Source organism: Balaenoptera musculus, chromosome 15 (assembly GCF_009873245.2).
Source record: "Balaenoptera musculus isolate JJ_BM4_2016_0621 chromosome 15, mBalMus1.pri.v3, whole genome shotgun sequence".
In the NCBI taxonomy this organism is placed as follows: Eukaryota; Metazoa; Chordata; class Mammalia; order Artiodactyla; family Balaenopteridae; genus Balaenoptera; species Balaenoptera musculus.
This window is the reverse complement of record NC_045799.1, coordinates 692,682-720,657: the sequence shown is the minus strand read 5'-3', so window position 1 is coordinate 720,657 and position 27,976 is coordinate 692,682. Positions and strand designations below refer to the sequence as shown.

The following is a 27,976-nucleotide window of genomic DNA, read 5'->3' as shown; positions in this document are numbered from 1 at the left end:
GAGAGACGTCCTGGGCAGCAGATGGGAAGAATGGAGAGCTGAGAAGGGGGGCCAGGGGAGGGGTCAAGCCGCGGGGTGGGCGGGGGGGCGGGCCGGGGCAGTGACGTCGGAGGAAAGGGGCCTCATAAGCCACAGCCTCCCTGTGGATGCAGCAGGACCAGGGTAGATGGCAGCGCGCGGGACAGAGGGACGCTGCGCTGGGACGGGAGCAGGTTGGTGACTCGCCTCAGGGCCAGGTGGACAGGGAGGGGCCACCAGGGGATGCACCCAGGTCTGTGATCTGAGGATGACTTTGCCCTTCCAGAGAGATCGGGGGTGGGGAGCTGAGCTCCTTGCGGGGGCGGGCGCAGCAGGACTGGATGCATAGTGTTGGGCTGGGGAGGGGGCCTGGCCCCCCAGGGTCACGGGGGGAGGAGGGCAGGCGCGGCGGAGGAGTCCTGTTCACAGCCTTGAATTCTGTGGGGAGGGGAGGGGCCTGGCTTGGGACCTGGGGTGCCCGGATAACCTGTGCATCGTCCTCTAGCCCATCTGCAGCCCCGAGGACCCCCTTGAGCTCCACTGCCCTGGGTGTGTCTGGGCCGGGGGTGGCCGGAGGCCTGAGATCCTGCACTGCGTTCCCCTCTGCTCTGTCAGCAGAGGCCCAGAGGCAGCTGCCCAGGACCCAACCCCACCTTTGGGACTCCCCCCACCTCACTGAGAGGCCAGCTCTGGAGCCAGGGGTGCTGGTTGTCCTGGGTGGCCGGTCCTCAGCCAGGACACGCCCCTCCTGGGGCCAGCAGGGGGAGCGGCACAGCTGGGGGTCCCGCTCCAGAAGGGGTCCCGGTCCCAGCTCTGATGCCGCTTAGGGCTGTGGGCAGGGCCGCCCCCCACCTGGCCTTGGTTTCCTCCCCAGACCCCTTGGCCCTGACAGTGGCCACCCCAGGCTGGTCTAATGACAAGTGAGTGACCAGAGCAGCGGCCAGGCCCCGAGCTGGCCTAGCTGGCCTGTGGAGAATGTCCCGAGGGCGGGATGCAGAGGGTGCAGGTGGGCAGACGGAGGGCAGCTGACCTCCTGATCCAGGAAGCTCCCCCAGGCCTGTGGGACGCTGGCCCCTGGGGACAGGAGGGCAAGTGGCTGGAGGCCTCCGGGTATGGGCTCAGCCCCAGGCCTACACAGGCGCGGACAAAGAAGCTCTGACTTCGAGGTCAGGAGGGGACAGAGGGACAGACGGACAGATGGCTGAGTGGCCTCTCCTCCTCCCGCAGGCCACGCACCATGAGCGTCCGTGTGTGCCCCCACCTCGGGGTCGGCCTCTGGCTGTGGCTGGGTGTCACCCTGGGACTCGGCCAGGGACAAGGTGAGGACACGGGTGTGGGCTTCCTGTGGCCCCTGCCTGCCCCCCACCCCAGGCCACACCTGCCCAGGGCACAGGTCCCCCGAGGGACCAGCCTCCCTCTGGCCCTGAGCCCCCAGCAGCTGCTGTTCTGGGGGGACAGGTGCTAAGGGGGCAGAGACGGGAAGAGGGGACAGCTTTGCCCACTGTGTCGCCCTCAGCTGTGGCTTGACCTTGCGGTCTTTCCATTTATTTGGGCTTTTCTTGTCTTCCGGTTGTGTTTTTTTTTTTAACAGTTATTAACACACTGGGTGTGCATTTAATTCCCTCTTATATTAATGGTTTTTTCCATCATTCCCCAGACGCCTTTTCAATGTGAAAATTTCAAACAGCAGAATCTAGAGTAAAACGTGATACCCCCGCCCCCCAGGAGAGCCCAAGATGCTGCCTCCAGCAGGTCCCTGCTCATTTAAGCTCCTTTAAGGCACACGTCACGTCAGCCCCCTGCCCCCTGCGGTAGCACCTTGGGCGGCTACACCCCATCCAGTGAGGGGACGCTTCCGCTCCCTACTGGACGTTCACGGTGTGTCCCTTTCAGGGTAACGCTGGTCGCTGTATCCTTTGTAACACCCCAAACCCGTAGGGGAGGGCTGCGTAGACGGACCCTGGGAGGTGGTGTCCGCGTCCCAGGGGCCGCTCCGGTCACCCCCGCCGGCCACATCCCTGGCGTGCACCCAGCTCCCACGGGTGATGAAGGGGCAGGAGACCGCCGAGGCCTGGCCTTGTCGGGGGCGGCAGGGGCGCATCGTGTGGCCACCCAGCCCGGAGCCCCGGCTCTGCTAAGCGCCTTCTTACTGGTGGTGCATCTTCCTGGTTCTACTTTTCCACGCAGGTGGTCAGGGACCTCTGTCCCTGGGGCTCTGACAGGATCACCCTGAGGGGGCCAAGTCGCTAAGGGACCCCCACAGACACTTGAGTCCAGACAGCACGAGGTCCCCGCAGGCTCTGGGTAGAGGGGGGAGGGCTGGGGTGGGGCGGGGCCCCACGTCCACGCTGCCCTTCCCCGAGGGTGGCCCCGTGGGGGGTGCCCCTGGGTGGGTGCTGGCTCCCAGGTGCCCCACCAAGGCCCTGACCTGCAGACTCAGAAGGCAGCTGGGCATGGCCCCCAACATGCCAGGGGCGCAGGGAGACAGAGGCTCTTCATGAGCTGGGCTTCCTGCTCACAAGGGGCTTTTCAAAGCCCCCGCTCCTGAGACATTCCTGCCTTTCAGCCCAGGCTCCAGGGATCAGCGGGGCCCATCCGGCGACCCGGCTCAGCTGCTCCCCGCTCTTAAGCGATCATTGTGTCTGCCGTGGGCTCCCCCCAGCCCTGCCCTTCCCCTGTGCCCCAGCACTGAGGGGGACGGCCAGAAGAAGCCCATCTCTGTCCCCACTTTCCAAAAATAGTCGCCTCCGCCAACGAGCTCCCGGAAGCTCGGAGGTCAGGCTGTGCCTGAGGGCTGAGACCTCTGCTACCCCGTCCTCCTCCCAGGATGGCCAGGCCCACCCCAGGGCACCCCTCATCCAGGGCACCCCACCCTCATGGGCTGTGTGAACCTAGTGGTGACCTTGGGGCCTGCAGCTGTGCAGCTGCGTCTCCCGCTGCGGGGACTCGGCGGGGACATCCGGGCGGGCGGGCAGCTGCTGTGCTGGCTCAGTGCCTGCGTTTCCAGTGGGGCAGTTATGGCCACTCCGGGAGGCTGGCCTCACTCCACAGGGGCGGGGGCCTCCCTGGACAGAAGTCTGCCCTCCCGGGAGCTGCCAGGCGGCCCCGGCGCCTCAGACCCCCAGGGACCCGGTCCTCCTTCAGCCCCGGGTGGGGCCTCTTCTCGAGTTCCCCCAGGTGGGACTGGGCCCCCTCTGACCCTTAATGGGGCTCCAGCCTCCTCGGACCCTGAGGACGGGGCCCCCACAGCTGGTTGGGGCGGTTGCCAAGGGGCAGTCCTGACCACCCGTCCTGCCTTCCCAGCAGGCGGCCGCCTGAGGCTGGCGGTGCTGCCTGAGGACCGGCTGCAGATGAAGTGGAGGGAGTCGGAGGGGAGCAGCCTCGGCTACCTGGTGCAGGTGAAGCCCAGGGCAGGTAGGGGCCCGCGCCTCCCCTCTGCGCGCACTGACGGTGACCACGGTCAGCATGGCAGTCGCTGTGCCCGGCTCCTCGCGACTCTGCCTCCCTCCTCCCCGTCTGCCCCGCTGACACGGGGAAGCTGTGGCAGGAGAGCAGGGCCCCTGAAGTCCCCACCGCGGTATCCCGCGCCTGGCACACGCAGAAGGCGCTCAGTCACTTGGAAGAAACAAGGACCCTCCTCAAGCTTAGCGCTCTTAGCGCTCTGCCAGTGCCCAACGCCAGGGCAGACTCACGGTATCAGAGCGCGTCTCACAGGAGGGCGGGCGGCAGAGGCGCCTGGCAACCCAACACAAACCTCCAGATGGGATGAGGGCTGCAAGTGTTACAGTCTTTCAAAAGTTGAGGTTTGACACGCAGACGAGCCCACAATCGTGGGTGTGTGATTGCAGAATTGGTACATGCATGATGCAAAGGCAAACCGGAGCTCACTCCCAGGGTGAGGAGAGGCCCCTCCCGGTCTCCACCCCCTCTGCTCCCAAGAAGAACCCCCTTGTTGACTTGGCTGTGGTTTTCTACTATTTCAACTAAGCCAAATTTATTTACCTTATTTTTCACATCTTTTTTATCTTTGCTGATTTTGTGTGCGTCTACTTATCCCATTAGTTACTGAGAGAAGTATTTTAAATCCCCCACCATGACTATACGTATGTCTTTCTGTGGTTTCTCACTAACCTTTGTTTTATACATTGAGGTTTTGATATTAGGTGCATACAAATTCAGAATTATCATATCTTCCTAGTAGATTGAACCTTTTTCATTATGAACTATTCTCATTATCTCTGTGGTTGCAGTCTTTCCTTATAGTCTCCTTTTTGTGAGATCAGTATTGGTCCGCCAGGAAGCGTTTGCACTGAAAACCTTTTCCCATTCATTTACTCAATTTTTCTTTAGCCTTTCATTTTAGATGCATCTTCTAAGAAGCATAGAATTTGTATTGTTTTTATGTTACAATCTTTGTCTTCTAATTGAAACGTTTTCCCACTTACATTTAATGAAGTTACTGATATATTTGGGTTTAAATCTACTATCTTCCTACTTGTTTTCTTTTTGTTACACTATAATTTTTTCCTCTCCTTTCTTGTCTTTTTGTGGAACTGAATTTTTATGGAAAATTTAAAACACATGCAAAAGAAGAGAGCGTGATGTAATGAAGCCTCATGTTCCCAGAATTTAGCTTCAACAATTATCAACATACAGCCACTATTGTTCCATGTCTCTCTCTCCAACCCCTTCCTTATAGTGTATTATCATAAAGCAAATCTCAGATGTTATATAATTCTGTCTATAAATACTTCAGTATGTTTCTCTAAAAGAAAGGACCAAAAAATAACTCTGGTACCACTGGCATGCCTAAAAAGTAAAAATATTTCAGAACCATCAGTAAATAATTTGTTGTGTTAAAAACCTTCCAGCTTGCCTGATAAACATCTTTTGCAGTTGACTTCTTTGCACTGGGGTCCCAACAGAGTCCTGACACTGTGCTCTCCCCACGTCTCAGGTCATGTTCCAGCCAGAACAGTTTCCTCTCCCCTCCTTTCCCTTGACACTTATTTGTTGAAGAAAGAAGATCGTTTGTCTGCCAGAACTTCCAACATTCTTTGTTCTGCTGATGGCATCCCCGTGGTGCCACTTTTATTGCTCCCCTACCCCCGTCTGTCCTGAAGATTGACAGGTCCCAGAGGTTTGGTCAGATTGAGGTTTGATTATCTTTTGTTGACAACCATCCTGTATAAGTGGTTCTGTGTCACTCCTGCTGCACCACAGCTGGAGGTCCACAGTGTCTAGGGTGTCTTTTATGTGTGTGAAGTTAAGATTGATGGGTAGGTGGGGGAGGATTGAACACTGTTTATCATCCCATATCCCCCTCTGCTTAGTAGTTACGTATCCCTTTACTCCTGCAGTGATCACCCAGAGACCACCGTGCCATCCATAACTTATCAACGTGTAGCATCCGTGACGGCTATGTTACCTTTCCCCACACTGCAGCAGCACAACTACATTGATCCCTTTTTCATGCATGTTGATTCTATATCCATATTAAATCTCATAAAGCATTTTCATTTGCGTAGTGTATAAATTCGACATGAATTTGGACCAGCTCACATGTTTACCCTTTCATTGTTCTCTTTTCCTTCCAGCATGTCTGGGGTTATTTTTCTCCTGCCTGAAAATGTTTCCTTTAGTAAGAGTCTGCTGGTTGCACATTCTGTGTTTTGGGGGGTTTTGTTTGTTTGTCTGAAAATGTCTTTATTCCACCTTCATTCTTGAGGGATATTATTGCTGGGTATAGAATTTCAAGTTGGAACTTCCCTTCAGCACTTTGAAGACTCCTTTGAATGTCTCTCGGTTTCTGTTGTTTTTCTTGAGAATTCAGTTATCAACCCAGTTGCTGCCGTAATGTCTTTTTCTTTTTCCTGGCTGCTTTTAAGACTTTTTCCTCTGTTTGGATTCTCAGCACATTTAATCTGATGTTTGTGGGTGTGGGTCTCTTTTCTCCTGCTTCAGATTCATAGGACTTCTCAAATCGGTGCCTACTGTTTTACAGTTTCGGGAAGTTCTTTAGCTGTATCTCCTCAAACATTGCTTGTGCCCCATTCTCTCTCTGTATCTATGCCTTTTACTCTTCTATATTTTCAATCCCTTTATCTCTCCGTGCTTAACTTTGTGTTTTTTATTCTGACTGATCTTCCACCATTTATCTCTTCATTTTTGTGTAACAACCTGTTAGGTCATTCTTTGAATTTCTAACATCATGTTTTGTGTTTTTCTTTTTTTTTTTTTAATTAAATTTATTTATTTACTCATTCTTGGCTGCGTTGGGTCTTCGTTGCTGTGCACAGGCTTTCTCTAGTTGCGGCCAGCGGGGGCTACTCTTCGTTGTGGTAGGCAGGCTTCTCAATGCGTTGGCTTCTCTTGTTGCAGAGCACGGGCTCTAGGTGCACGGGCTTCAGTAGTTGTGGCACGCAGACTCAGTACTTGTGGCTCATGGGCTCTAGAGTGCAGACTCAGTAGTTGTGACACACAGGCTTAGTTGCTCCACGGCATGTGGCATCTTCCCACACCAGGGCTCGAACCCGTGTCCTCTGCGTTGGCAGGCGGATTCTTAACCACTGTGCCACCAGGGAAGTCCCTGTGTTTCTTCATTTGGAAATTTCCGTTCGGTTTTTGCATTCACGAATTCCTTTTTTTATTTTTTTATGGTTTGATATCTGAATTCATAGGCTCGTCTTTTAAATTTTCAAACTAGTTAGCATAGTTATTTTAAAGTCTCATGACTCCATTATCTGGGAAATCTGTGGCTCTCCTTCTGTTGTCTAATGTTTCTCTTAACATTCAATCACATTGTCCTGCTCCTTCGCATATCCGGTTATTTTTTACTGCATACCACACGTTGTGACAACTTATAGAAATAATTTATGGCCTTTGATAACATTGCCTTCCTTCAGAAACAATTTATGCTTGTTTCTGACAGATAGAGATGTGAACTAGCAGTTTGGGGTCATCTTCACTCCATTTTAGAAGTTAAGATTATTTGAAGTTGGGCTTCAGTCCTTTCAAGAGCCAGTCTATCTTCACGAACCCTTGCTCCTGGGTGGAGCTCTTCAGGGTCTCAACCCAAAGCATGGGGGGGGGGGCGGTCACATGCCAAGGACTCACTTCCTCAAAGGGCCTGCCTGTACATCCCTCCCCTGTGCAGGCGGACCCAGGAGCCCAACAGACCTGGGTTTAAATCCTGGTTCTACCACTGAGTAACTGTGTGACTCGGTTTTCCCATCTACAAAATGGGGGGATGGTTTTGTGAAAATTATGCAGCTTGAGTCATACGAAGCACCAACACCCTCGCCCTCCCGGCCTGTCCCACCTCCCCACATGGGGCTGGACCCGGGCTGGGGGCCGTCCGCCCCGCAAGACGATGGACGATGGGGCGGGCGTGCAGGTCCATCCTCCGTTATCCCCTTTCTAGCACCTGAGACCCGAGAACCGCCAGGTGCTTCCTGACCTCTGACTGCAGTCTCTCCAGTCGGTTCCACGACTGCCTCCCCTGAGAGGTTGGCAGTGTCCCCTTTGCAATCATTTCTTCTTTTTAGTCAGACTCACAGAGTCACAGTGGGACATGTTTGCAGGTTCGCTGTTGTGTGCCGTCCAGCCCCCTGCGCACGGGCGGGTGGGGCCTCTCTCTGTGTGCACCCCCCATCTTCACACCTTCGTGCTGTCCCCAGGGCTGTTGTGCTGGGCATCTGGAGGGTTTATGGGTCCTCCCTCTGGGGAGGATAAGTCCTTCTGCGGAAGCTTTGTAAAGGCATATTATTTTGCTGCCACAGAGATACATTCTTTCTCCATCTGTTACCCAGGAGTGCAGGCCCCTCCCATCAGGTCCTGGAGAGAGCAACGAAGACCTCTCCCCTTCTTCCCTCCCCAGCCCCAAGGGGAGGAGCTGTGGGAGGGGGAGGAGGAGGCGCCTGCAGGATTTTGCCACTCCCTGACCTACCTGCAGGCACACGCAGGGCACAGTGGGCACAGCACACCTGCACGCACAGGTGCACACATGCGTGCACACATCATCCACCTCGGCGGGCTCGACAGCTCTCCCCACCCCCACCCCAGGGGACCTGGAGCAGGAGGTGATGCTGAGTACCAAGACCCCCGAGGCCACGGTGGGGGGCCTGAGCCCTTCCAAAGGCTACACCCTGCAGATCTTCGCGCTCACGGGCTCAGGGAATGTCCTGCTGGCTCGGAGGGAGTTTGTGAGTAAGTCCCTCCGGGGGTGCATGTGTGCAGAGGAGGCTGGAGCTCAGTGAGCCCTGGCAGCCCCTTGACTGGGAGCCCCAGGCCTGGGTTTCAGTCCTGGCAGCCGCCCGGGACCCTTGCTTGTACCTGATGCCCCTGCCTGCCTCCCAGGAGGCTGGGGCCCCGTGGAGCCTGGACGTACCCTCGCGGGGAGGGTTTGTGTGCAGCCCCAGGCCTCTCTCCCCTCCCTGGGTGGTCCTGACAGCCCCTCGCGTCTCTCTGCAGTCAAAGATCTGAAGAGTAACTCTGTGAACAGGAGCAGCCGGAGGCCACCGGGGGCGGCCCTGGAGCCCACCCCCTCCCGCGTGGGGAGCCCAGGCCTCGAGCCCCCTGTGGCCTCGGCCCCAAGCCAAGACCTGCCCACGCGTGGTGGTGGGTCCAAGCCGGGGGACGGTAAGTGCCTGGGAGGAGGAGCGGTCTTCAGCTTCCCGCGGTTCCTCTCCGTGCGGCCAGGAAGTGCTTCATCCATCTGACCTCACGCTCTCTAGCTTCGCTCAGACTTGGCTGCCACGCTCCTGGGTTCACTAAACCCACTGGGGCAGGTCATCTGCCGGGGGTGTCCTTGGGGCCCCAGTGCCTGGTCCCACCACCCTCAGCCCTCTCAGGAGTCCCCCAGCCTGAGTGTGGCTGGTGAGAGGTGACACAGCTGTGACCTCCCCCCCCAGGAGTACCTGGTGAGGAGCAGCCCCCTCCCAGGCGCCCTGAGAGGGCGACCCCTGCTCAGCGCACCCGAGACCTGGAAGGGCAGAACCACGCCAGGGCCTCGGCTGGAGGGAGAGAGAAGCCAGGTAAGACGGCCAGGGTGCCAGCCTCTGCAGGCCAGCGGGATGGGACCACAGCGCCGCATTTCCCACGAGGCCCTGCAGGCAGGGCTGTGCGTCCCCCATCAGACCCGAGATGTCTCTGATTTTGTTTCTCCCATCAGACTTGGAATGGAAGAAAGTACCTCCTTCCTTAGCCTCACGTGGGGTCCTGGGGTCCGGGCCCCCTGCTGTCTCCCAGTGGACTTGGGGTCTCACAAGATGGTCTCCCCCACAATGCAGGGCCTTGAGGCCAGGGCCTGCCTCCCCCATTGCGGGGGGTGTCTCACCACACCTACCCTGCCCGGGAGCCTCAGGTGGGGTCTGGCCCTGGCTCTGGGGCTTGGCCTGGAGGCACTGTCTGTGCAAAACTCAGGGAGCCCCAGATCGAGGGGTGTGGCTTTGTCTCCAAAGAGCTCTTGGGTCCTTAGGGCAAGCCCCTCACCAAACGGTGAGGGCTCAGCCCAGAGCTGGCAGCATGGGCCGCTGCCTGGAGCTGTCTGCGGTGCTGACCCACCGACCCCGGTTGGCACCCCGTTGGGCAGCCTCTGCCCGCTGGGCCCGGGTGTGTCGTGTCGGCCGGACGAGGAAGGTGGAACCCCCCCTTCCCCCGCCATAGACAATCGCACAGTGACCAGCACTGCCAAGGCCGATGGAGGGCAGAGGTGCCAGAGCGGCTGGATGTCCTATGAAGCCTCTCTGGGGGGGCTCGGAGGGCCTGGGATGATGGGCTGAGGTTCAAGTGGGGATTTCTAAGTCTGGGGAGACCCTAGTGCCTGTCCCCCAACACTCGGCTGCCCACCTCGTTTGGGGCCAGAGTCCTGTGGCTCCCCACCCTCTACCTGCCCCAGGGGAGGAGACCCGGGGGCTGCAGCAACCTCCGGGGCAGTTCAGGGTCCTGCAGCAGCAGCGGGCCTCGCCCAGCGCCTCGCCTCCCTCCCCGCCTTCCCCAGCCGGACCCCAGTTCCGCTGCACGTCCCCCACACCCGTGGACATGATCTTCCTGGTGGACGGGTCCTGGAGTATTGGTCACAGTCACTTCCAGCAGGTCAAAGACTTCCTGGCCAGCATCATTGAGCCCTTTGAAATCGGGCCAGACAAAGTCCAAGTAGGTGGGTCCCAGCCCTGCCCTGCGCCCCACCCGGGGTGGTCCTCACAATTCCTGCCAGCCCCCAGCACAGGCGATGCTTGGAAAAGGGAGTGGGAATTGGGAAAGGAGACACGCAGCCTCTGGGAACTAAGGCTAAGTTCCCACCTGGCCAGGCAGGGGTGGGGTCCCCACCTGCCCTGGAGGGACAGCCGGCTCCTGGGGGCACGCTGTGCGGAAAGCGAGGCTTTGCAAAGCGAGGCTTTGCAAATGTGCCTCCCCGGTGACCCGGGCGAGGCTGTGTGTGTCCTGCCCGCCTGCTGTGTGCCCGCCCCTCCCAGCCTGACTCAGCACAGCGGGGACCCCTCCCTTCCAGGCCTGACTCAGTACAGCGGGGACCCCCAGACCGAGTGGGACCTGAATGCCTTTGGCACCAAGGAGGAGGTGCTGGCCGCCGTGCGTGGCCTCCGCTACAGAGGGGGGAACACGTTCACAGGTCTGCCTGGCCCCGGCCCCACCCTCAGGGTCCATTCAGGCCTGGTCCCGAGGTCGGCCTCCCTCGCACCCCCCCAGATTTGGGAACGTGTGTTCTGAACCACGCCTGAGGGCTGTGTATTCACGCCTTTGCGAAGGACAGGTCCACCTCGTTCATCCACGGTGAACGTGGTGTGTTGGGCAGTCCTGCTGAAACCGAGACCCCTCTGGTCGGTAGAGGCCCCTGGGAGGGCCCACCAGTGGCTTGGGGGGCCCCTGCCAGCAGCAGCGCCCCTCAGGGGGTCTCCCCTGGCAGACCCCTCCCCCCCCCCGCAACTCCCCTCCCTGTCTCCCGTCCTGGGGCCTCGCTGCTCTTGAGCAGGCAGCAGGGTGCGGGGCGCCGGCCCCTGGGTCTCTGGGTGCCTTTGAGGGAAGGAGACGGGGCGTCCCTGCCCTCCGGGCCCCCGCAGCCTGAAGGGGCCAGGACCGGCCTGGTGGGCAAAGCAGGGGGCCGGCGGCTGGCGGAGCCATCGCGAGCGGGCAGGGAGGGCGCTTGGAGCTGCCAGCACTTTATTCTCACCGCGCCCAAGGCCTGGCCCTGACCCACGTGCTGGAGCAGAACCTGAAGCCCGTGGCGGGTCTCCGTCCGGAGGCGGCCAAGCTGGTGATTCTGGTGACGGACGGCAAGTCCCAGGACGATGCCCGCACTGCTGGCCGCATGCTGAAGGGTCTGGGCGTCGACGTCTTTGCCGTGGGTGAGCAGCCCCCGGGCTCTCAGGGGCAATCCTCACAGCGGGTGGCTCCCACGCCCCCCGCACTGCCCCCCGGGCTGCAGGTCTTGTGGCCTCTGAGCCCAGCCCGCTGTCTGCGAGTGGGGAGGACAAGTCCCTGCTCGAGGCAGCCACGTGAGCCGGCGTGGGCGGCACGGCCGCCCTCTAATGAAGTGTCTGTAGACGTCTCCGTGCCCCCTCCTGTCTGCACGGGCCCTGTGCATGGCCCGGAGGCCGTGCTCTGCTCCCTTAACTGGCCAGTCATTAACTCTGTCCCTTGGGAAGGAAACTCCAGACTTGGGGGCAGGGATTCCTGGAAGCAGAGACCGTCCTCGGTGCCTGACCCCAGCCCCAGGGTGTGCAGGACGCCGAGGAAAGCACACTGACCTCCCTCCCGGCCCCAAACCCCACAGAGACCCAGGCAGGCATGGCACAGCCTGAGAGGGACCTTCGGGTGTCTAGCCCCACCTTCACACCAGCCCGTCTCTCGCGGGGGCCCGGCCGGGTGACCCCTTCTGGGGCCTGTGGAGTCGTGGGTCTGTGGCTTGGGGAGGAGCCTCTGCCGGCTGGATGCCTGGCAGGGGCCCAGCGGTCCTGGCTGCACGACGGGCAGCTCACCCCCACCCCGCGGCAGGCGTGAAGAACGCGGATGGCGCTGAGCTGAGGCTGCTGGCGTCCCCGCCTCTGGACATCACCGTCCACAGCGTGCAGGACTTCCCGCGGCTCGGCCCGCTGGCCGGCCTGCTCAGCCGCCTCGTCTGCCAGAAGGTCCAGGGCGGGCGCCTGCGCGGGGGCCCAGGTGAGCGAGCAGGGCGTGGCACGAGGGCAGCGGCACCCGTGCTTGGCCGCAGCCCCACCAGGGCCCGCCCACGCGGTTCTCGGGGCTCTGAGGATACCTGGGGAAGCCCTGTCCTTCCCGGAAGTGGCCCCCAGGGGCGCAGGCAGAGCCTCCGTCGCCAGCCGCCCCCTCCCGTCCCACAGTTACACCGGCCGCAGCCGCTCCGGCCCTGGACCCCCTTTCCGCTCCCACCGGCCTGGTCCTGAGCCGGGTGACCTCCTCCAGCATCCACCTGTCCTGGACCCCAGCCCCGCGGCCACCCCTCAAGTACCTGATCGTGTTGCAGCCTTCTAAGGGCGGCGCCCCCAGGGAGGTGAGAGGGGCCCCCCCTCACGCAGGCAGGGCTGGAGTCGGGCCCACACGTGACAAAGCCAACGTGGAGGAAGAAGAGTGGCAGGGGCGGGGGGCTACCAAACCGCAGCCCCTTGCCCCTGCGGGTGGCCCAGACCTGGCCAGGGACGCAGCCGCGCAGGGAGCGAGGGCCAACCCAGCCCTCCCCAGCCCGCGCCCCTGCCCCCCACCCCGCCCACTCTGTCGCGGCTCCTGTTCCAGGTGGCGGTGGAGGCGCCCACCTCGTCGGCAGAGCTGCACAACCTGACCTCCAGCACGGAGTACCTGGTCTCCGTGTTCCCCGTCCACAAGGCCGGCGTCGGTGAGGGCCTGCAGGGCCTGGTGACCACAGGTGGGCGAGGCGGGACCCGGGCTCAGGGTTGTACGGGCTGCCCCCACCTGCAGCCTCCCCCCGGAGCCTGGCACCAGAGCAGTCTTAACCCGCGGGGGGTACACCCCCGGCGTGTGACCGAGGCCAAGTCACTGGGCCTCTCTGACCCTCAGTGTCCTCTTCTGAGCACAAGTGATGTCATTTGTGTCATCACCCCAGTCTTGGCTGGGACCCATAACTGTTGCTGCCCACACTCTTTGTGGAGCCCCCGCCCCGTCCAGCCTGCAGGCCCCCAGGGACTGCGTGAGCCGCCCCCCAGCAGGTTTATTGAGATACACCCTACGACTCACCCATTTACAGCGTACAAGTCAGTGGTTTCCGTTTGTCCCAGCATCGTGCACCCACACCTTAGCAGTCACCCCCAATCCTCCCCTTCCCCACGGCCCCTGCCGACCCCTAATCTGCTTTCTGTCTCTGGGGTTTGCCATTCCTGGACCCTCCATGTAAATGGGACCACACAGCACGTGGCCCTCTTAACCCGGAGGCCACAGACCTCCCACCCTCAGGGCAAGTGGCCTTAAGTGAAACCCGCAGAGTGGCCCAGGGCGAAGTGGGGACAGGGACTTCAGTTGTCTGCCCCCCCGCCCCCCCCCCCGGGTTGGTCTTCCCCGCTCTGTGTCTCCATCCAGACACACCTGGCCTGCGCTTCCTGAGACCCTTTGTCCCGCTGGTTTATGGGTCTGAATTCTGCCTGTGCTGCGTTTCTAAAGCCCCCCCTCACGCCCGCCCCCGTCTCCCCCAGCGCCCCTGCCCCCGCCCCAGGCGCTGACCCTGGCCGCAGTGACGCCCAGAACCATCCGCCTCACCTGGCAGCCCTCGGCAGGGGCCACCCGGTACCTGGTGCAGTGCTCGCCCACCTCCCCCAAGGGCCAGGAGGAGGGGAGAGAGGTGCGGGGCAGAGGGGGAGGGGAGGCGGAGGAGCCAGCCTGGGGCAGAGCACAGCCTGGGGCAGAGCACAGCCTGGGGCAGAGCACAGCCTGGGGCAGACGGGCGGGGGGGGGGGGAGCACAGCCTGGGGCAGAGCACAGCCTGGGGCAGACGGGCGGGGGGAGCACAGCCTGGGGCAGACGGGCGGGGGGAGCACAGGCAGGGGCCAGCGTGAGCGTTCCGCAGGTGCGGGTGGGGCAGCCGGAGGTGCTGCTGGACGGGCTGGCCCCAGGCAGGGATTACGAGGTGTGGGTGCGGAGCCTGCGAGGGGCAGAGACCAGCGAGGCCCGGAGCATCCGCGCCAGGACCTGTGAGTGCCCCGCCCCCAGGCTACTGCCCACCCCGGCTCCCCACAACTTCCACGGGTGGGGGAGCCCGACCCCATCCGGTAGCCCCACCAGCCCTGGCCATCGCCCGCCGTTCCCCCATACGTGTGGGGCGGTCCCTGAGGCCTTGGTGTGCCCTGCAGCCGCCCCGGCCCCCCCCAGACACCTGAGCTTCTCGGACGTGAGCCACGACTCGGCCCGAGTGTCCTGGGAGGGCACCGCGAGGCCGGTGCGCCTGTTCAGGGTCAGCTACGTCTCGAGCAAGAGCGGCCACTCGGGACAGGTGAGGCCAGGCCCTGCCCGGGGCCCGATGTCCTGGGCTGTCCAGGGGCATGAGTTGTCCACGGGGACCCAGTGCCCTCAGCCTCCCCCAATGGGCACCCTGCGTTCAGGGTCGGTGGGTGTGGCCGGGTCTCCCCAGGCACAGCCTCAGCCGGTACAGGGGGAGTGGAGGGCACCTGACACCATCCCGGCCCTTGTGGGCCCCTGGGGGCGGCAGATGTGAAGCAAAGAATCATACAAACCCTCGTGCGTGACAGCCGTGACGGGCTGTGCTGGAGGCGCATGGCGTCACGAGAGGCGGAAACGCCGGCTTGCTGGGCAGGCTGGTGGGCAAGAGCCCACCCCGGTGCCGTGGGTCCTGCACCCCATCCGCATCTCGCCAGTCTGGGGGTGGTCACGGGGCAGGCCTGGGTCTCCCTCTGGTGGGGGCTGCCCCCTCCCCAGCTGCCCGTGTCCCCACCACCACCCGCCTGCAGACGGAGGCTCCTGGGAACGCCACCTCGGCCACTCTGGGCCCCCTCTCCTCCTCCACCACCTACACGGTCCGCGTCACCTGCCTCTACCCTGGGGGCAGCTCCTCCACACTGACTGGCCGCCTGACCACACGTGAGTGTCCCCAGGCTGCTTCCCTCAGCTCCCCTGGACAGTTCAGATCAACACAGCTGCTCGGTGTCTGCTCTGTGCAGCACCAAGCCAGGTGAGGGCGGGTACCTGGACAGGTGTGACAGTGGGCCCTGCGGGCACTGTGTGTAAAGACTTGGGGCCCCTCTGCCACCCCAGCCTCAGTCTCCCTCTTCCAGGGAAAGTCCCCAGCCCGAGCCAGCTGTCGGTGACAGAGCTGCCTGGGGACGAAGTCCAGCTGGAGTGGGTGGCCGCAGTGGCGTCCGGTGTGCTTGTCTACCAGATCACGTGGACGCCCCTGGGAGAGGGGAAGGCCCATAAGGTGTGGGGGGAGAGGACCTTCCCCACCCCAGTTCCCGGGGTTCAGACCCCCATGCTGCACCCTGGGGACATCGGCCTGCATGTGGCCCGGGCCGGGCCCCAACGTGTGGACACAGCTCCACGGGGTGGACACCCGGTATCTCCTCTCCACAGATCTCCGTCCCGGGGAACCTGGGCACGGCCATTCTGTCCGGCCTGGGGAGGCACTCGGAGTATGTGATCACCATCCTGGCCTACTACAGGGACGGGGCCCGCAGTGACCCCGTGTCCCTCCGCTACACCCCCCGTGGGTGACCCCTGCTCTGCTCCAGACCCCCCGATCTGTGGGCCCCCGACAGGCAGTCCCTCGAGTCCCTGACCCTGCAGCTGGACCACTTGGGTCCTGAGCCGTCCAGGCAGGCATCCCTGGGATGGCCGAGGGTCCAAGTCACCTGGTGTGACACAGTGCCCAAGACGGTCCTGGAGCTGGCCTGGTGGCCCTGTCTCGGCCGAGGCCACTGGGCAGCGTGGCGGGGCCGTGGAGTGGCAGACGTGGTGCAGAGCGGGGGGCGTGCTGCCATCTGAGGCCCCCCCGCCCCTTGTTCCCCCCGCAGTCAGCTGGAGCCCACCCTCCAACCTGGTCCTGGCCTCGGAGTCGCCCGACAGCCTGCGGGTCAGCTGGACGCCCCCGAGTGGCCACGTCCTCCACTACCAGCTCTCCTACGCACTGGCCTCAGGCTCGGGACCCGAGAAGTCGGTGGGTCTCCCTGGAGCCGGGAAGCCATCACCCCTCGTGGGCCCCCGGGTCCTGGGCCTTGGGAGAGACACGTCCCACCCTGCCTGTTAAGGGGGCCACTCTTCCATGGCAGGACCCACAGGGAGCTGAGATGCCTAAATGAGCAAAGACGCTCAGGTGACCATCTCCCCCCCCCCCCCCCCCCCCGCCCCAGATCTCCATTCCAGGACCCAGAAGCCATGTGACTCTCCCTGACCTGCTGGCGGCCACCAAGTACCGGGTCCTGGTCTCAGCCGTCTACGGAGCAGGGAAGAGTGTGGCAGTGTCTGCCACGGGCCAGACGGGTGAGTGGGCACTAAGACCCCCAGGCCCCAGCAGACCCCAGCCGGGCCCAGGACCCTGGCAGGTCCCCGGGAGCCAGGACATGTGGGCCCTGTCACTCCTGGACGCACCCGGCACTGCAGAGCTTAGCGGAAGGAGATCGGGTCTTCACGCAAGACCTTCCTCGGTGTAGAATGCCAACCGCTACCCCAAGGGTTAAGGCCACTGCAGTCCAGCTGAATGCGTGCAGGCTGACGCGGAGGGGATCGCGGCTGTGGCCCGGCCTGCAGGTGCCCACGGCTGGGGAGCAGCCGGTGTTCTCCTGGATCTGCGTCTGGGAGGCGCAGGGCAGACGTCCAGCCTGCAGGAGCAGGAAGCCGGACGCAGACCACAGATGGGGCGGCTGCAGCGGAGCCCAGGGCCCATGCCGGGCTGGCCCCACCCTCGGGGTATCGGTTGTCCCTGGGGTCCCACCACCTGCCGGCCAGGACCCGGCTGAGAGGAGTCTTTTGTTTTGTTTTGCTGCTTTTCTTGGACAATCAGATGCTCGGAGTAGAAGGCCCTCAGAGGCCAGTTAGCCGACCGCCCCAGCTTCCCTCTGTGTCCCCTCCATGGGGTTGCCTGCTTTTGGCTTGAATACCTCTGGGGACGAGGGCCTCACTACCTGAGGCTCAGCACCCTTCCTATTTTTTGAGGGGGGAGCCGCTTCCCGCCCTGAGGGTCCCAGTTTCTGCATGCGCTCGCCCGTGAGCGCTCCCGAACGCCCACGTAGTACCTGGCAGTGGGGCAGGCCTGCACAGCTGGGTCCCAGGATGGCGGTGCCCTGGGCACGTCCTCACACCCGGGCATCTCCCTGGCCCTGCCGCCTGGGGCACATCACCTCTCGGGTGCAGCCCCCAGCGGGAGCACCCAGCCGGGCGCTGTCTTCCTTGGGGTGGAACCTGAGGCAGCAGGATGCTGTCCCTGTCCCGTCCCCGTCCCTGAGGCGTGGGGACCACAGGGCATGGTGTCCGGCCACGAGGGGCCCCTCCCCACTGACCCTGACCGCTGTCACCTCTCAGCAGCCTGCCCGGCCCTCCACCCGGATGGCTCCCTCCCAGGTAGGTCCCCCCACCCTGTGTGGCAGCTGCTCCCCACCAGCCCCTAGCCGCCCCTCCTCCTCTGGGTCCTTGTCGGGGGGGGGTTGGCCTGGGACTGGGGTCAGGCAATGCTGGAGGCCCGGGTCCCGCGTGGCCTCCGTGAGCCTCTGCTGACCAGGAACTGGGCGGGCGAGGGGCTGAGCCAGGGTGCCTGGCATCGCATCTTTACTGCTGTGGGTCTGAGACAGCCAGAGGGAAGGCTGACACGTGGGCCCCCATGGTCAGGGAGATCTGCCAGGTCGGGGCGGTGGGGTCAGGCTGCAGGCGGGGGCCCAGCTTGGGGCTGGGTCTCCCGCGGGATGTCCAGCGAGCTGCTCAGCCCCAGCTGCAGGGCTGGCGAGTGGGGATGGGGCTGGGATGGGCGGGGGTCCGAGCACTGAGGGTCGCAGGGAGGCGAGGGCTGTGGGCAACAGAAGGGGCGGGACGGTGCTGCTTGCGTGTCCTTCCCCAGGTCAGGATGGAGGGAAGGGGGAGGAACAGGCCCCTGAAGGCCTGCGTCTCCCTCCCTGCCTCTGCTGCCTCCTCTCACCCGACACTTGGTTTTCTTCTCTGCCTCCTGCCCCCCACCTCCCCTCCCGTCTCTGTCCCTCGCGCCCCACCTCCCCAGGCTTTGACCTGATGGCAGCCTTCGGGCTGGTGGAGAAGGAATACGCCTCTATCCGTGGCGTGGCCATGGAGCCCTCAGCCTTTGGTCCCACCAGGACCTTCACGCTCTTCAAGGATGCTCAGCTGACCCGCCGGGCCAGGTTGGGGCGGCGTGGGCCTGGGAGAAGGAGGGCACCCTGGGGGGGTCGTGGGAGGGGGAGTCCCCCAGGCCCAGCAGCTCCACCCCAGAGCCAGCCAGAGAGACTCCCGGGGGGACGTGGGCTCCGGGAATCCGAGTTCCACAGATTAATAAATCTCTTGTGGGTGGAATGAGGCCACGGTTGGGGGGGTCCTTCTCCCCATGTGGCCCAGGGATTGACCAAACTTGCAGACTTCTGGGCGGGGGCCACCAAATTTGTCTCCCTGAGTACTCCTGCCTTCTTTGTGCTTTAATTTGATTCTGCAAATATCTGGGGTTTGTAAGAAACCACTGCTTTGTGACTCACCACGATCAAGGCTTGTGATGACCTCCGAGGTCTAATAGTCACCCCACTTCGTATATGGAGGTGTCTTCAATCACTCATTGGAAATTCCACATGCACAGCGTAATTTTTCTTAAGTTAAAATGTTTTACATTTCAAAGGTAAATCACGTGCTTTATAATAGAAATTTGAGAAATACAAAATGCAACCCTGGGGCTGCTAAGAGTGGAAGGGGCTCCTCCCTGGGTCAGGAAGACTCCCCAGGAGGTGGCAGAGAGTAGGAGAGAATGGGAGAGGGGAGGGCACTCAGGAAAAGGAGCAGCGCATGCCAAGGCCCTGGGGTTGGTTTGCTTAAAGAATTGCAGCAAGGAGGCTGGGCTGTGTCTTCCAGGCCCTTGGTTATCCCAAGAGCAAAGGAAGGGCAAACAGGGAGGCTGCAGGCCATTAGGAGCAATTTTATTGGGTGACTCAAGACCCTGTTCCCTGCCCCTCCCCACCGCTGAGCACCAGGGTGGGCATGGCACCAGCACAGACCCCAACTGCCCACCCAGTCGGAGCAGCTCCCGAGGGCAGAGCTGCCTCTGGGCTTGTGGGCTCCTGGCCCAGGAGACAGGCTCAGAGACTTTGCTGGGAGCCCTCGACCTGCACCCTCCCCACCCACGCAGAGACCCTGAAGAACGATCATCGTGGACACTGGCTGTGGTCCCTGCTGGGCCTTGGCGGAGCTGTTCCCACTGAAACCTGACAGGCCCGGGAGGGGAGTTCTGCCCCTGACACTCCCCGCGTTACTCACGGGGAAGCTGAGGCAGGAGAGGCCCAGCCTGGCCCCGAGGACCCCACTCTGCGGTCCCGGGGGTCCGGCCTCCTCTCAGGCCTGCAGTCGCCCCTCCTGTGTCCCCACAGCGACGTCCACCTGGCCACCCTCCCCCCGGAACACACAGTCGTCTTCCTCCTGCGCCTGCTCCCCGAGACGCCCCGCGAGGCCTTCGCGCTGTGGCAGGTGGCGGCCGAGGACTTCCAGCCCGTCCTGGGGGTCCTGCTGGACGGTCAGTTGGAGGGGAGCGGTGGGCCCAGGTCACTCCTCAAAGGCAGGGGCCACTGACGCAGCACGGCCTCTGAGGCTTTGCACACCCATCACGGCCCCCACTCTGCCGTTCCACTCCGGGTGGGTGCTCCCGCCTCTCGCCTGGGGGTCTCACGTGCTCCTTGCCCTGCCCCCCAGCCAGCAGAAAGTCGTTGACCTACTTCAACCGTGACCCCAGGGCCACCTTGCAGGAGGTCACCTTCGACCTGCCCGAAGTGAGGAGGATATTCTTTGGGAGCTTCCACAAGGTCCTGGAAGGTCCAGGAAGGACCAGAGCATGTGCCTCCCTGCCTAAGACCCTCCTGGCTCCCAAGTTCTGGGACAGACCCCCCACGGGGCTCTGCAGGACACAGGCTGCCCACCCCCCGTCACCGTGGCTCCCCCTCTGCTCCTGTGGTCCCCTCTACCCTGGACGTCCTTACCTTAATTTGGGTCAAAGAGCATCCAGCCCTTTTTCCTGCGTCCCGCAAGTCCCTGGGAGGGGCTGCGCGGGATGTCATTTGGTCCATTTCACAGAAGGGAAACTGAGGCCCCGAGGGGGGGGGTCTCACGAGACTTGGGGTGGAGTCAGGATCCTGACCCCAGGCCCCAGGGGATGGTCACCTGCCCCTCCCCGCTCTGGCCCTGGCCTGTGGGCGTGGAAGGGAGCCCTTCTTGGCCCGGCGCCGCGGGAGACCTCCTGGTGTCTCCCAGGTGCACGTAGCCGTGGGCCGCTCCAAGGTCAGGCTCTACGTGGACTGCCGGAAGGTGGCCGAGAAGCCCACTGGGGAGGCCGGCAGCCTTCCCACCACCGGCTTCGTCACGCTGGGGAGACTGGCCAAGGCCCGGGGCCCCCGGAGCAGCTCAGCCTCGGTGAGCCGGACAACCCGGGGCTGGCGGACCCCCTCCCGCCCCCTGACCCACCTGTGCCCGGCCGACCTGCCCCTCCCCCCACCTGCAGTTCCAGCTCCAGATGCTACAGATCGTGTGCAGTGACTCCTGGGCAGAGGAGGACAGGTGCTGCGAGCTCCCGGCTTCGGTAGGCGGGCAAGTGCCCACTGAGGGCAAAAGAGTCTGAGGGTAGACTGGCCATCCAGGTCATTGCCGCTCTGGGAGAAATCCAGACAGCCTTCCTGGAGGAGGTGGCCCCCGGGGCTAGAGCCGGAGCTCAGGGCGGCTGGATGTGTGTCCTGGAGGCCCTGAGGCAAGGCAGGCTGGAGCAGGCCTGGAAGCCCCCAGCCCCAGGGGTGGCTGCTTCCATGTACTCAGGGCCACTGCCCTTTTCTGTGGGCACAGTTGTGGGCAGGGGTCCTCACCAACTCCCCTGGGTGCCCACATTGGGCTTGGCCATGCTGGCGGCCTGCAAGGGAGTGAGAGAGGGAGTCCTGTTGGGGGCTTGTGCCAGGCAGCTGGGGGGGTGGGCACCCAGGACCAGGTCCTCCCCCCTCCCCCCCAGCCTCCCAGGGGTGGGTTTGGAGGCTCCCTGGACCCTGGTGTCCGTGGATACCCTGAGCTCTAGGGTCAAACAAGAACTGAGGAAAGGGTCCATTTAATGGTGGGGGTCTCCTTTCTCCCAGAAGGATGGAGAGACCTGCCCTGCCTTCCCTTCTGCCTGTGCATGTTCCTCGCAGACCCCTGGGCCCCCGGGCCCCCAAGGACCTCCTGTGAGTCCAGCAGCTCCTCCCTGGTGTGACCAGGGACTCCTGGCAACATCTTGCTGCCAGTGGTGATGAGGGTGGCGCCCCCCATGCCCCAGCAGCCGTCCCTAGGCCCACCACACAGATGGGATAGACGTCACGAGTGTCCTGGCTGCCTCGTCCGCCCCTCGGCCCACGAGTCCCCTCCTGCAAGCCCCGTCCTCCCGATGGCCGTCCTCTCCCGAGCAGGCCCCTCCCTGGTGTCGGAGCCACACTTCCCCGCTGGGGTGGGGGTCCGGGCCCAGCAGTCTGCAGCGCCGCGCTGGTCCCTGGCCACAAGTCGCAGCCACGCAGACAGCCTCTGTCCTGGGCGCTCTGGGCTGTGGGGTAGCCCTGAGGGGCCTTTCCCCAGGCCTCCAAGGAGGCGGCTCCAGGCCTGGGCCCTGCTGTGGGGCAGGTCCAGACCCTCTGGCCGCCTGAGGCTACAGGACCCGTTCTAGCTGGTGGTCCACAGGCCTCACCAGGGAGGGGCCAGGGCTGGAACCCAGACCCGCCTGAGCCCGGGAACGCGGTAACCAGTTGGCTGTGGGAGGGCAGGGTGCGCCAGGACGCCCTCGCCCCCGGAGCCCCTTCTTCTTCTCCCCCTGAAGGTGGGGACTGGAGGCCAGGGCACTGCTGGGCGGGCCAGTGTGCAGCCCGGCCTCAGCCTTGCTTGTGCCTCTGCAGGGCCACCCCGGGAGGGATGGAGTCCCAGGAGAGCAGGGCTTCCCAGGGCCCAGGGTGAGTTGTGAGGCGTCCTGGGGGGGTGGGTGCAGGACTGAGCCCCCCGCAGCCCAACCCCAGGCGGGAGCAGGGCCCCCCAACCGGGCTGCGGTGCCCTCTCCGTGGGGCCCCAGCCTGGGGACCACGTGATGGGCGTTCTTGGGCGTCTGGCCAGGACGTGTGTCCTCGGCCCTCAAGTGCGTTTCTCTCACCAGCGGCTCCACCGGCTTTGAAAGTTGCTGGTATTTTCTTGTTGGACGCATGGCCTCCAGCCCCAGCTCCACTGGCTTATCTCTTCTTCTTCGCTCGTGGGGCTCTAGGTTTAACGGAAACACCTGTGCCCTGAGTTGTGACTAGTTTACCCTGTTGTTGTCTTTTGACCTGGTTTTCCATACGTGTCTCCAGGCAGATTTTAGAATCACCTTTGTCTAGGCGACTGCATGGGTCTGTCTCTACGGCCCCTGACTTTTGCACCGTGTTTAAAGGCCTCCCTCAGTCTGAGAGGGCCCACCTGCTCACGGTCCCTCCTAGTGCTTCTAGCGCCTTCCGACACAGAACGTGCTTCCTCCTGCCTCCCCAGACCACTGCCCCGCCGGTCCTCCCACGTGTTGGGTAGCCAGCCCCCGCCAATTTCAGATGCAGCCTAACCACATCACGACTTTCCACGGACTCCAGAGTCCAAACGGCTGCCTCAGACACGGATCCTGGTGTCCAGCTCCACCATCAGGTTTCCCAAATCCTCTGTCCTCTCTGTGTAGGATTTTTGTGCCCCATTTATTATTCAGTTATCTTATTTGCAATAGTTTTTTTATTTTCAGATGGTTTTCTTGGAATTTCCTGGTTTAAATTTACATCACCTGTGAAAAATCACTTCACTTACTGATTTTTATTACACTCGTTTATTTTTATTTTTCTCATTTATTTGTCTGGTATGGTGACACTCCAGAGTTTGTCAAAGAACCGCGGTGATAGAAGATGTCCTCATCTTGACTTCACAGAAATGCTTCTAGTGTTTGCCGGTTGAGTGGGGGGCTGGCCTGGGAGCTGAGACAGATACATTTTGCCACGTGCTAGTCAAATCCTACCCTTATTAGGAGATTTTAAAAATCAAGAATGGGCGTTAAATAAGATTTAGTGCCTCATCAGCTGCTGTGGACGCAAACAAATCATTTTTCTTCTTGACGCTATTAGTTTGGTGAATGATTTAATCTCTCCCAAATTCTGAACTACTCCTGTTCCCGTTAAAAGCCGGCGTGGTCACCGAGCACTCACTGCCCATTTAATGGGCTGCAGGCTTCTGTGCGCTCAGGTTTTATTTAGGATTTTCGCATTGATATTCACAAATGGGAATGCCTGTGGTTTTCTTTATAGAGTTTGGTGCATTGATATGCATGACTCACATGATTATTTGAAAGCAGTCTTTTTTTTTTAAAACTGCAAATCAAGCAGTTTAAATGGTGTTAGTGTCATCTGTCCCTTAGAGGTTTGGTAGAATGTTCTGGTGTCTGGGGTTCAGAGCTCTGTGCTGGCCCGTCCAGAGCCGGCCCAGCTCCTGGCTATACAGTGGGGTCATAGCAGGACCCCTCCCTCCCAGAGTGCTCTGCGAGGGTGACGATGCCTGTGATGGGCCTGGGTCTGGAGACCCTGGGCCGGCGGGAGGGCGGGATTGAAGGAGGGGCCACAGGAGGGGCCGCATGTCTTCTCAGCCCCACCACACACACCCGTGTCTCCAGGGAGAGCCCGGGCCACCCGGACAGATGGGACCCGAGGGTCCTGGAGGTCAGCAGGGGTCACCAGGCACCCAGGGCCGAACCATCCAGGGACCCGTGGTAGGTGTTTCCTACCCCCCCGCACCCACCCCCTGCCCCTCTCCCCTTGCCCTCCCTCCCTCCCCTCCCCCTGCCCCTCTCCCCTCGCACTCCCTCCCACCCCCCGCTCCCCTCACCCTCCCTCCCACCACCCCCCGCCCACCCCCACCCCCAGCCCCTCTCCCCTCACCCTCCCGCCCATCCATCTTCCCCCTCCAGGGTCCACCAGGGGTCAAAGGAGAGAAAGGGGATCATGGACGCCCCGGCTTGCAGGTAGTGGGTCAGACCACACTCGGAGCACAAGTGCTGTGTGCTCGGGACGGGGGTCTGGGGACAGGGCCTCCCCCTCCGGGTCGGACCTCAGCCCAGCCTGGCTGGCTGCCTCTGTTCTATTCCAGGGCCACCCCGGCCTCCAGGGCACCCCTGGGAAGGTTGGCGTCCAGGGACCAAAGGTGGGAGAGGATCCTGGCCGGGAGGGTCTGGAGATGGAGGCTGTGGTGGGGCTTCCTTCTCTGCCCCACACCCACCTCCCCCGCATCCTGCCCCCGCCGGGGCCTGGCCGGTGGGAGGGGAGCGTCAGCCCACACAGACTGGGGCATGAGTGGCCACTGCCCGGGGCGGGGGCAGGCCCTGGGATGGACCAGCCTCAGCCCGGCACAAACACGTACCCCCCACAGCGGTGGGTTTTGGGGGGTCACTGTGGGAGGGGCACCTGCCTCTGCCCCGCCCACCCCTTCCTTTGCCCTCAGGGAATGAGAGGCCTGGAGGGGACTGCTGGCCTGCCCGGACCCCCTGGCCCTCGGGTGCGTATCGCCTCCTGCGTGAGCCCCCAACACCGCTCACCCCACCGGGCCTCCCCAGGTTTCTTGGGGCTGAGCTGAACAGTGACCGGGGAGGCCTCTCCGCCCCGGGCTGGGGCCTTCTGGGCGGCGGCAGCGGCGCTGGGCTGGGCGCATGAGAGCCCTGATCCCAGGAGCGCAGCAGCCGCGCCCCCCCGCCCCCCTCCCCGCTCCCCGCTCCCCGCACCGGGCACCGGGCACCGGGCAGGTTGGTAGGAAACGCCGCCATTCCACACGGCAGGAAGGTGCCTGGGCTCCCGGGTGGGCCTGGCGGCGGGATGTGGTCAGGCTCCCTTCTCCCTCTCCGCCTGCAGAAACCCTCACCCCGGGGCCCAGGCCGCCCTGCTGGAGGGCTGGGGGCACCGCCGCTCACTCGGAAGCGCCTTCCCTCCCAGCCTGGTGTTCCCGGAGGTCAGAGCAGAGCTCAGAGGCTGGGAGCTGCTCTGAGTGGGGGGTCCGGGGCCGGCAGCCCAGACCCGGCCAGGATCTCCCGGGGGTCGGCCTCGCTGGGTTCCTGGAAGGCCGAACTGCCCCTCCTGCAAGAGGCCCCCCCCCGGGGGCCCGTCCTGCGGTCACACCCGGACCACTGGGACGCGGGCGGGGATGCATTAGTGCAGAACTAGCGCCAACGGGCGGGGCGTGCGGGGGGGCTGCCTGGGCGCGGGGTGGGTAGGAGGCACAGCCTGCAGGAGGCTGGGGACAAGCTAAGGGGTCCCCTTAGCTTGTCTTAGCTTGCTCTTGGTCCAGGGCAGGCGGGACCGGAGGGAGGGGCCACCGCAGGAGAGCTGCAGCCAAACCAGAACCCCCGCCTTTGCAGGGCTTCCAGGGCACGGCGGGGGCCAGGGGCAGCAACGGGGAGCGAGGACCTCCGGGGGCTGTGGGGCCCACGGTAAGCCCCTCCCTACCCAGCCCGCCCGCCCGACAGCAAGGGGGGTCACATGTGTGCAGACTTGTCCCCGCTGACCGCTCGGGGTGCCCTGCGACTGGCACGTTTGTAGAGCGAGTCTGGCACAAAGCTCACAGCAGAGAGAGCCCAGGCTGCCCCCTGCCTGGCCCAACACAGACAAGGTGGGGGGCAGGTGAGGGGACGTGGGCTCTGGGGGCCGGGGAGGGGCAGACCTGGGCCTGCAGGCTGGGTGGGGCCTGGGGGCAGGGAAGCTCCCTCTCGCAGCAGGAGAGGTGGGTCCTTGTCCTCTGGGGACTCCTGGGATGAGTCCTGCACGAAGCTTTCGGTTGGGGGGCGCGGTGGGCGGGCGGCCACGGGGTCCAGATGCTTCTCCTTTTCCTCCCGCTCAGGGGCTGCCGGGGCCCAAGGGGGAGCGAGGAGAGAAGGTGAGTGAGGGGAGTCTGGGGTCCTGGCCGTTCCTGGGGAAGCACAGGGAGGCACTGACTCGCGCTGCTCGATCCGCTGGCCACGTGGCCCGTCCTCCCTTGCAGGGCGAGCCACAGTCCTTGGCCACCATCTACCAGCTCGTGGGCCAGGCCTGCGAGTCCGCCATCCAGAGTGAGTGGCCCAGCCTCCCGTGAGGACCCCAGAGCCTCTGTCTTCACCCAGGAGGGAAGGGACGCCCAGGGCCCGGTCATTAGCGAACCCAGCCTTGCGGCCCTTCTCCCGGGCCGCGTGCCTCGGAGCAAGACAGGGAGCAAGGGACGGTCTCCCTGCCCTGCCCCCTCTGACCGCCCTCCCCCACAGCGCACGTGCTGAAGCTCCACGCCTGCACCCGCGAGAGCACCCGGCCCCCCATGCCCATCTTGGAGGCCCCCAGGGCCTTCGGCACGCGCAGCGAGGCCCGGCTCCCTGGAGAAGGGGGGCACGGTGGCCCCCGCCCTGAGGACAGAGGTACTGGCCCCCGTGGGGAAGGGTCTCCCCCAGTCCTGGGGCTGGTGGCTCTGTGTGGTCCTCCTCCCCCAGGTGATGGGTGGGGAGACAGGCCCCCTGAACCCACACAGAACTGGGGCTGCCTGGCTGCCTGGGGCCCTCGAAACAGCCCCTTCCCCAACCTCCCAGCAAGCCTGAGCTTAGGGCCCCCTCCCCACCCTCTGGTCCCCTCCCTCCCATCCCTGATCCGTCCCCCTCTCCTTGGCTGCCGCAGCGGGAGGCTTGGTCCAGTGACCTTGCTGTAATGAGTCCATCCACCTGACTGGGGCTGCGGCAGTGTTCACAGCTCAGATGCTGAGATGGATGGAGAAGTTGATGAGGGGAGATGGAGCTCGTGGCCTCGATGGGGAGGAAGGAGACGGGTGGGGGTGGGATGTGGCGGCTGGGAGGACAGTTCTGCGCCGAGGGCGGGGTCCGGGACGGGGATGGGCGGGGAAGGGATCCCCCCGACTGCAGCCACCACAGTCCCCCAGACATTGCCTTTGCCGTAAGTGCCCCCCGTTTGTACCTGCCGTCCAAAGCTGGCAGGCGCTGTCGTGATGCCCACCCCAGCCCCCTCCCCCGTCCCCACCGCGCACTAAACCCCGGCCTCTGAGACAACGATCAGTGCCTGTTTGAGGTCAGGGACCCCCGACCCTAAGCTTTCAGCCTCAACCTGAAGGCTGGACCCGCTGCCCCCAGGACCCACCTTCCCGAGGTCAGCATAGGACCCTCAAGAAAGGAAAGCACTGCCACCTCCACCCCTTGGTCTGGCACATCCCTCCTTCCCCTCGGCTGAGCCTGGAGCCCTCAGTCAGACAGGCAGCCTGGGCCGCAGGGAGGAGCGGTGGGGGGCTGGGAGCAGCGGGGAAAGTCGTGCAGGTGCCAGAGAAGCAACTGGGGTGGGCGCAGTGGGGCGTGGGGGGGGCCTCGGGGGAGCCAGCAGGACTGAGGTGGGTGCGGGAGACCGAAGCTGGCCCAGTGGGAACCCAGGGAGGCCCTGATGGGGGTCAGCACCACAGTGGACACCTGGCCAGGCTGGCTGACCGGGTCAGGGGCCCAAGGGGGCGGCGCCCTGAGGAGCGGGTTTGTGCAGACGGCTCAGGGTCCAGCCGGGACCCGGGGGCTTGGTCCACGCGGCCGCGCAGGCTGGGCGTTGCTTCCCGACCGGTGTCAGCTGTCCACCGCCTCCCCCAGACCCGCCCACCCTTTCCTCCCGCCAGGACGGTCCCCCTGCTGCCCCGAGTGAGCCCGAACGTCCCCCTACCGGATCCCGGACACCGAGCGCAGCTGGAGAAGAGGGTCTGGAGGTGGAAGGAGAGGAGGCAGAGGCCG

The 27,976-nt window shown here is 63.3% G+C and overlaps 1 protein-coding gene across 1 annotated transcript; it reads left to right on the top strand.

The window, feature by feature from the left end:
• The first annotated feature begins 184 nt into the window (after positions 1–184).
• On the top strand, positions 185–27,976 carry COL20A1 (collagen type XX alpha 1 chain). Its single transcript, XM_036826460.1, has 35 exons — positions 185–212; positions 1,246–1,337; positions 3,322–3,432; positions 8,083–8,226; positions 8,491–8,634; positions 10,019–10,177; positions 10,529–10,648; positions 11,217–11,381; positions 12,031–12,195; positions 12,378–12,547; positions 12,787–12,916; positions 13,698–13,843; positions 14,069–14,192; positions 14,352–14,491; positions 14,967–15,096; positions 15,291–15,433; positions 15,586–15,718; positions 16,026–16,168; positions 16,362–16,491; positions 17,533–17,568; positions 18,215–18,353; positions 19,578–19,720; positions 19,897–20,006; positions 20,452–20,610; positions 20,699–20,776; positions 21,315–21,401; positions 22,101–22,154; positions 24,164–24,217; positions 24,343–24,396; positions 24,694–24,747; positions 25,601–25,672; positions 26,080–26,115; positions 26,221–26,269; positions 26,477–26,623; positions 27,865–27,976. Exons 2-35 carry the CDS (start codon positions 1,256–1,258, stop codon positions 27,888–27,890), a joined length of 3,777 nt encoding a protein of 1,258 aa, XP_036682355.1. The 5' UTR covers positions 185–212; positions 1,246–1,255; the 3' UTR covers positions 27,891–27,976.

Coding starts and splice junctions, on each gene's coding strand:
- COL20A1 (XM_036826460.1), top strand. CDS start 1,256: ATGAGCGTCCGTGTGTGCCCCCACCTCGGGGTCGGCCTCTGGCTGTGG. Junction 18,354..19,577: donor CAGCTGACCCGCCGGGCCAG/GTTGGGGCGGCG, acceptor GTGTCCCCACAG/CGACGTCCACCTGGCCACCC. Junction 20,611..20,698: donor CCCGGAGCAGCTCAGCCTCG/GTGAGCCGGACA, acceptor CCCCACCTGCAG/TTCCAGCTCCAGATGCTACA.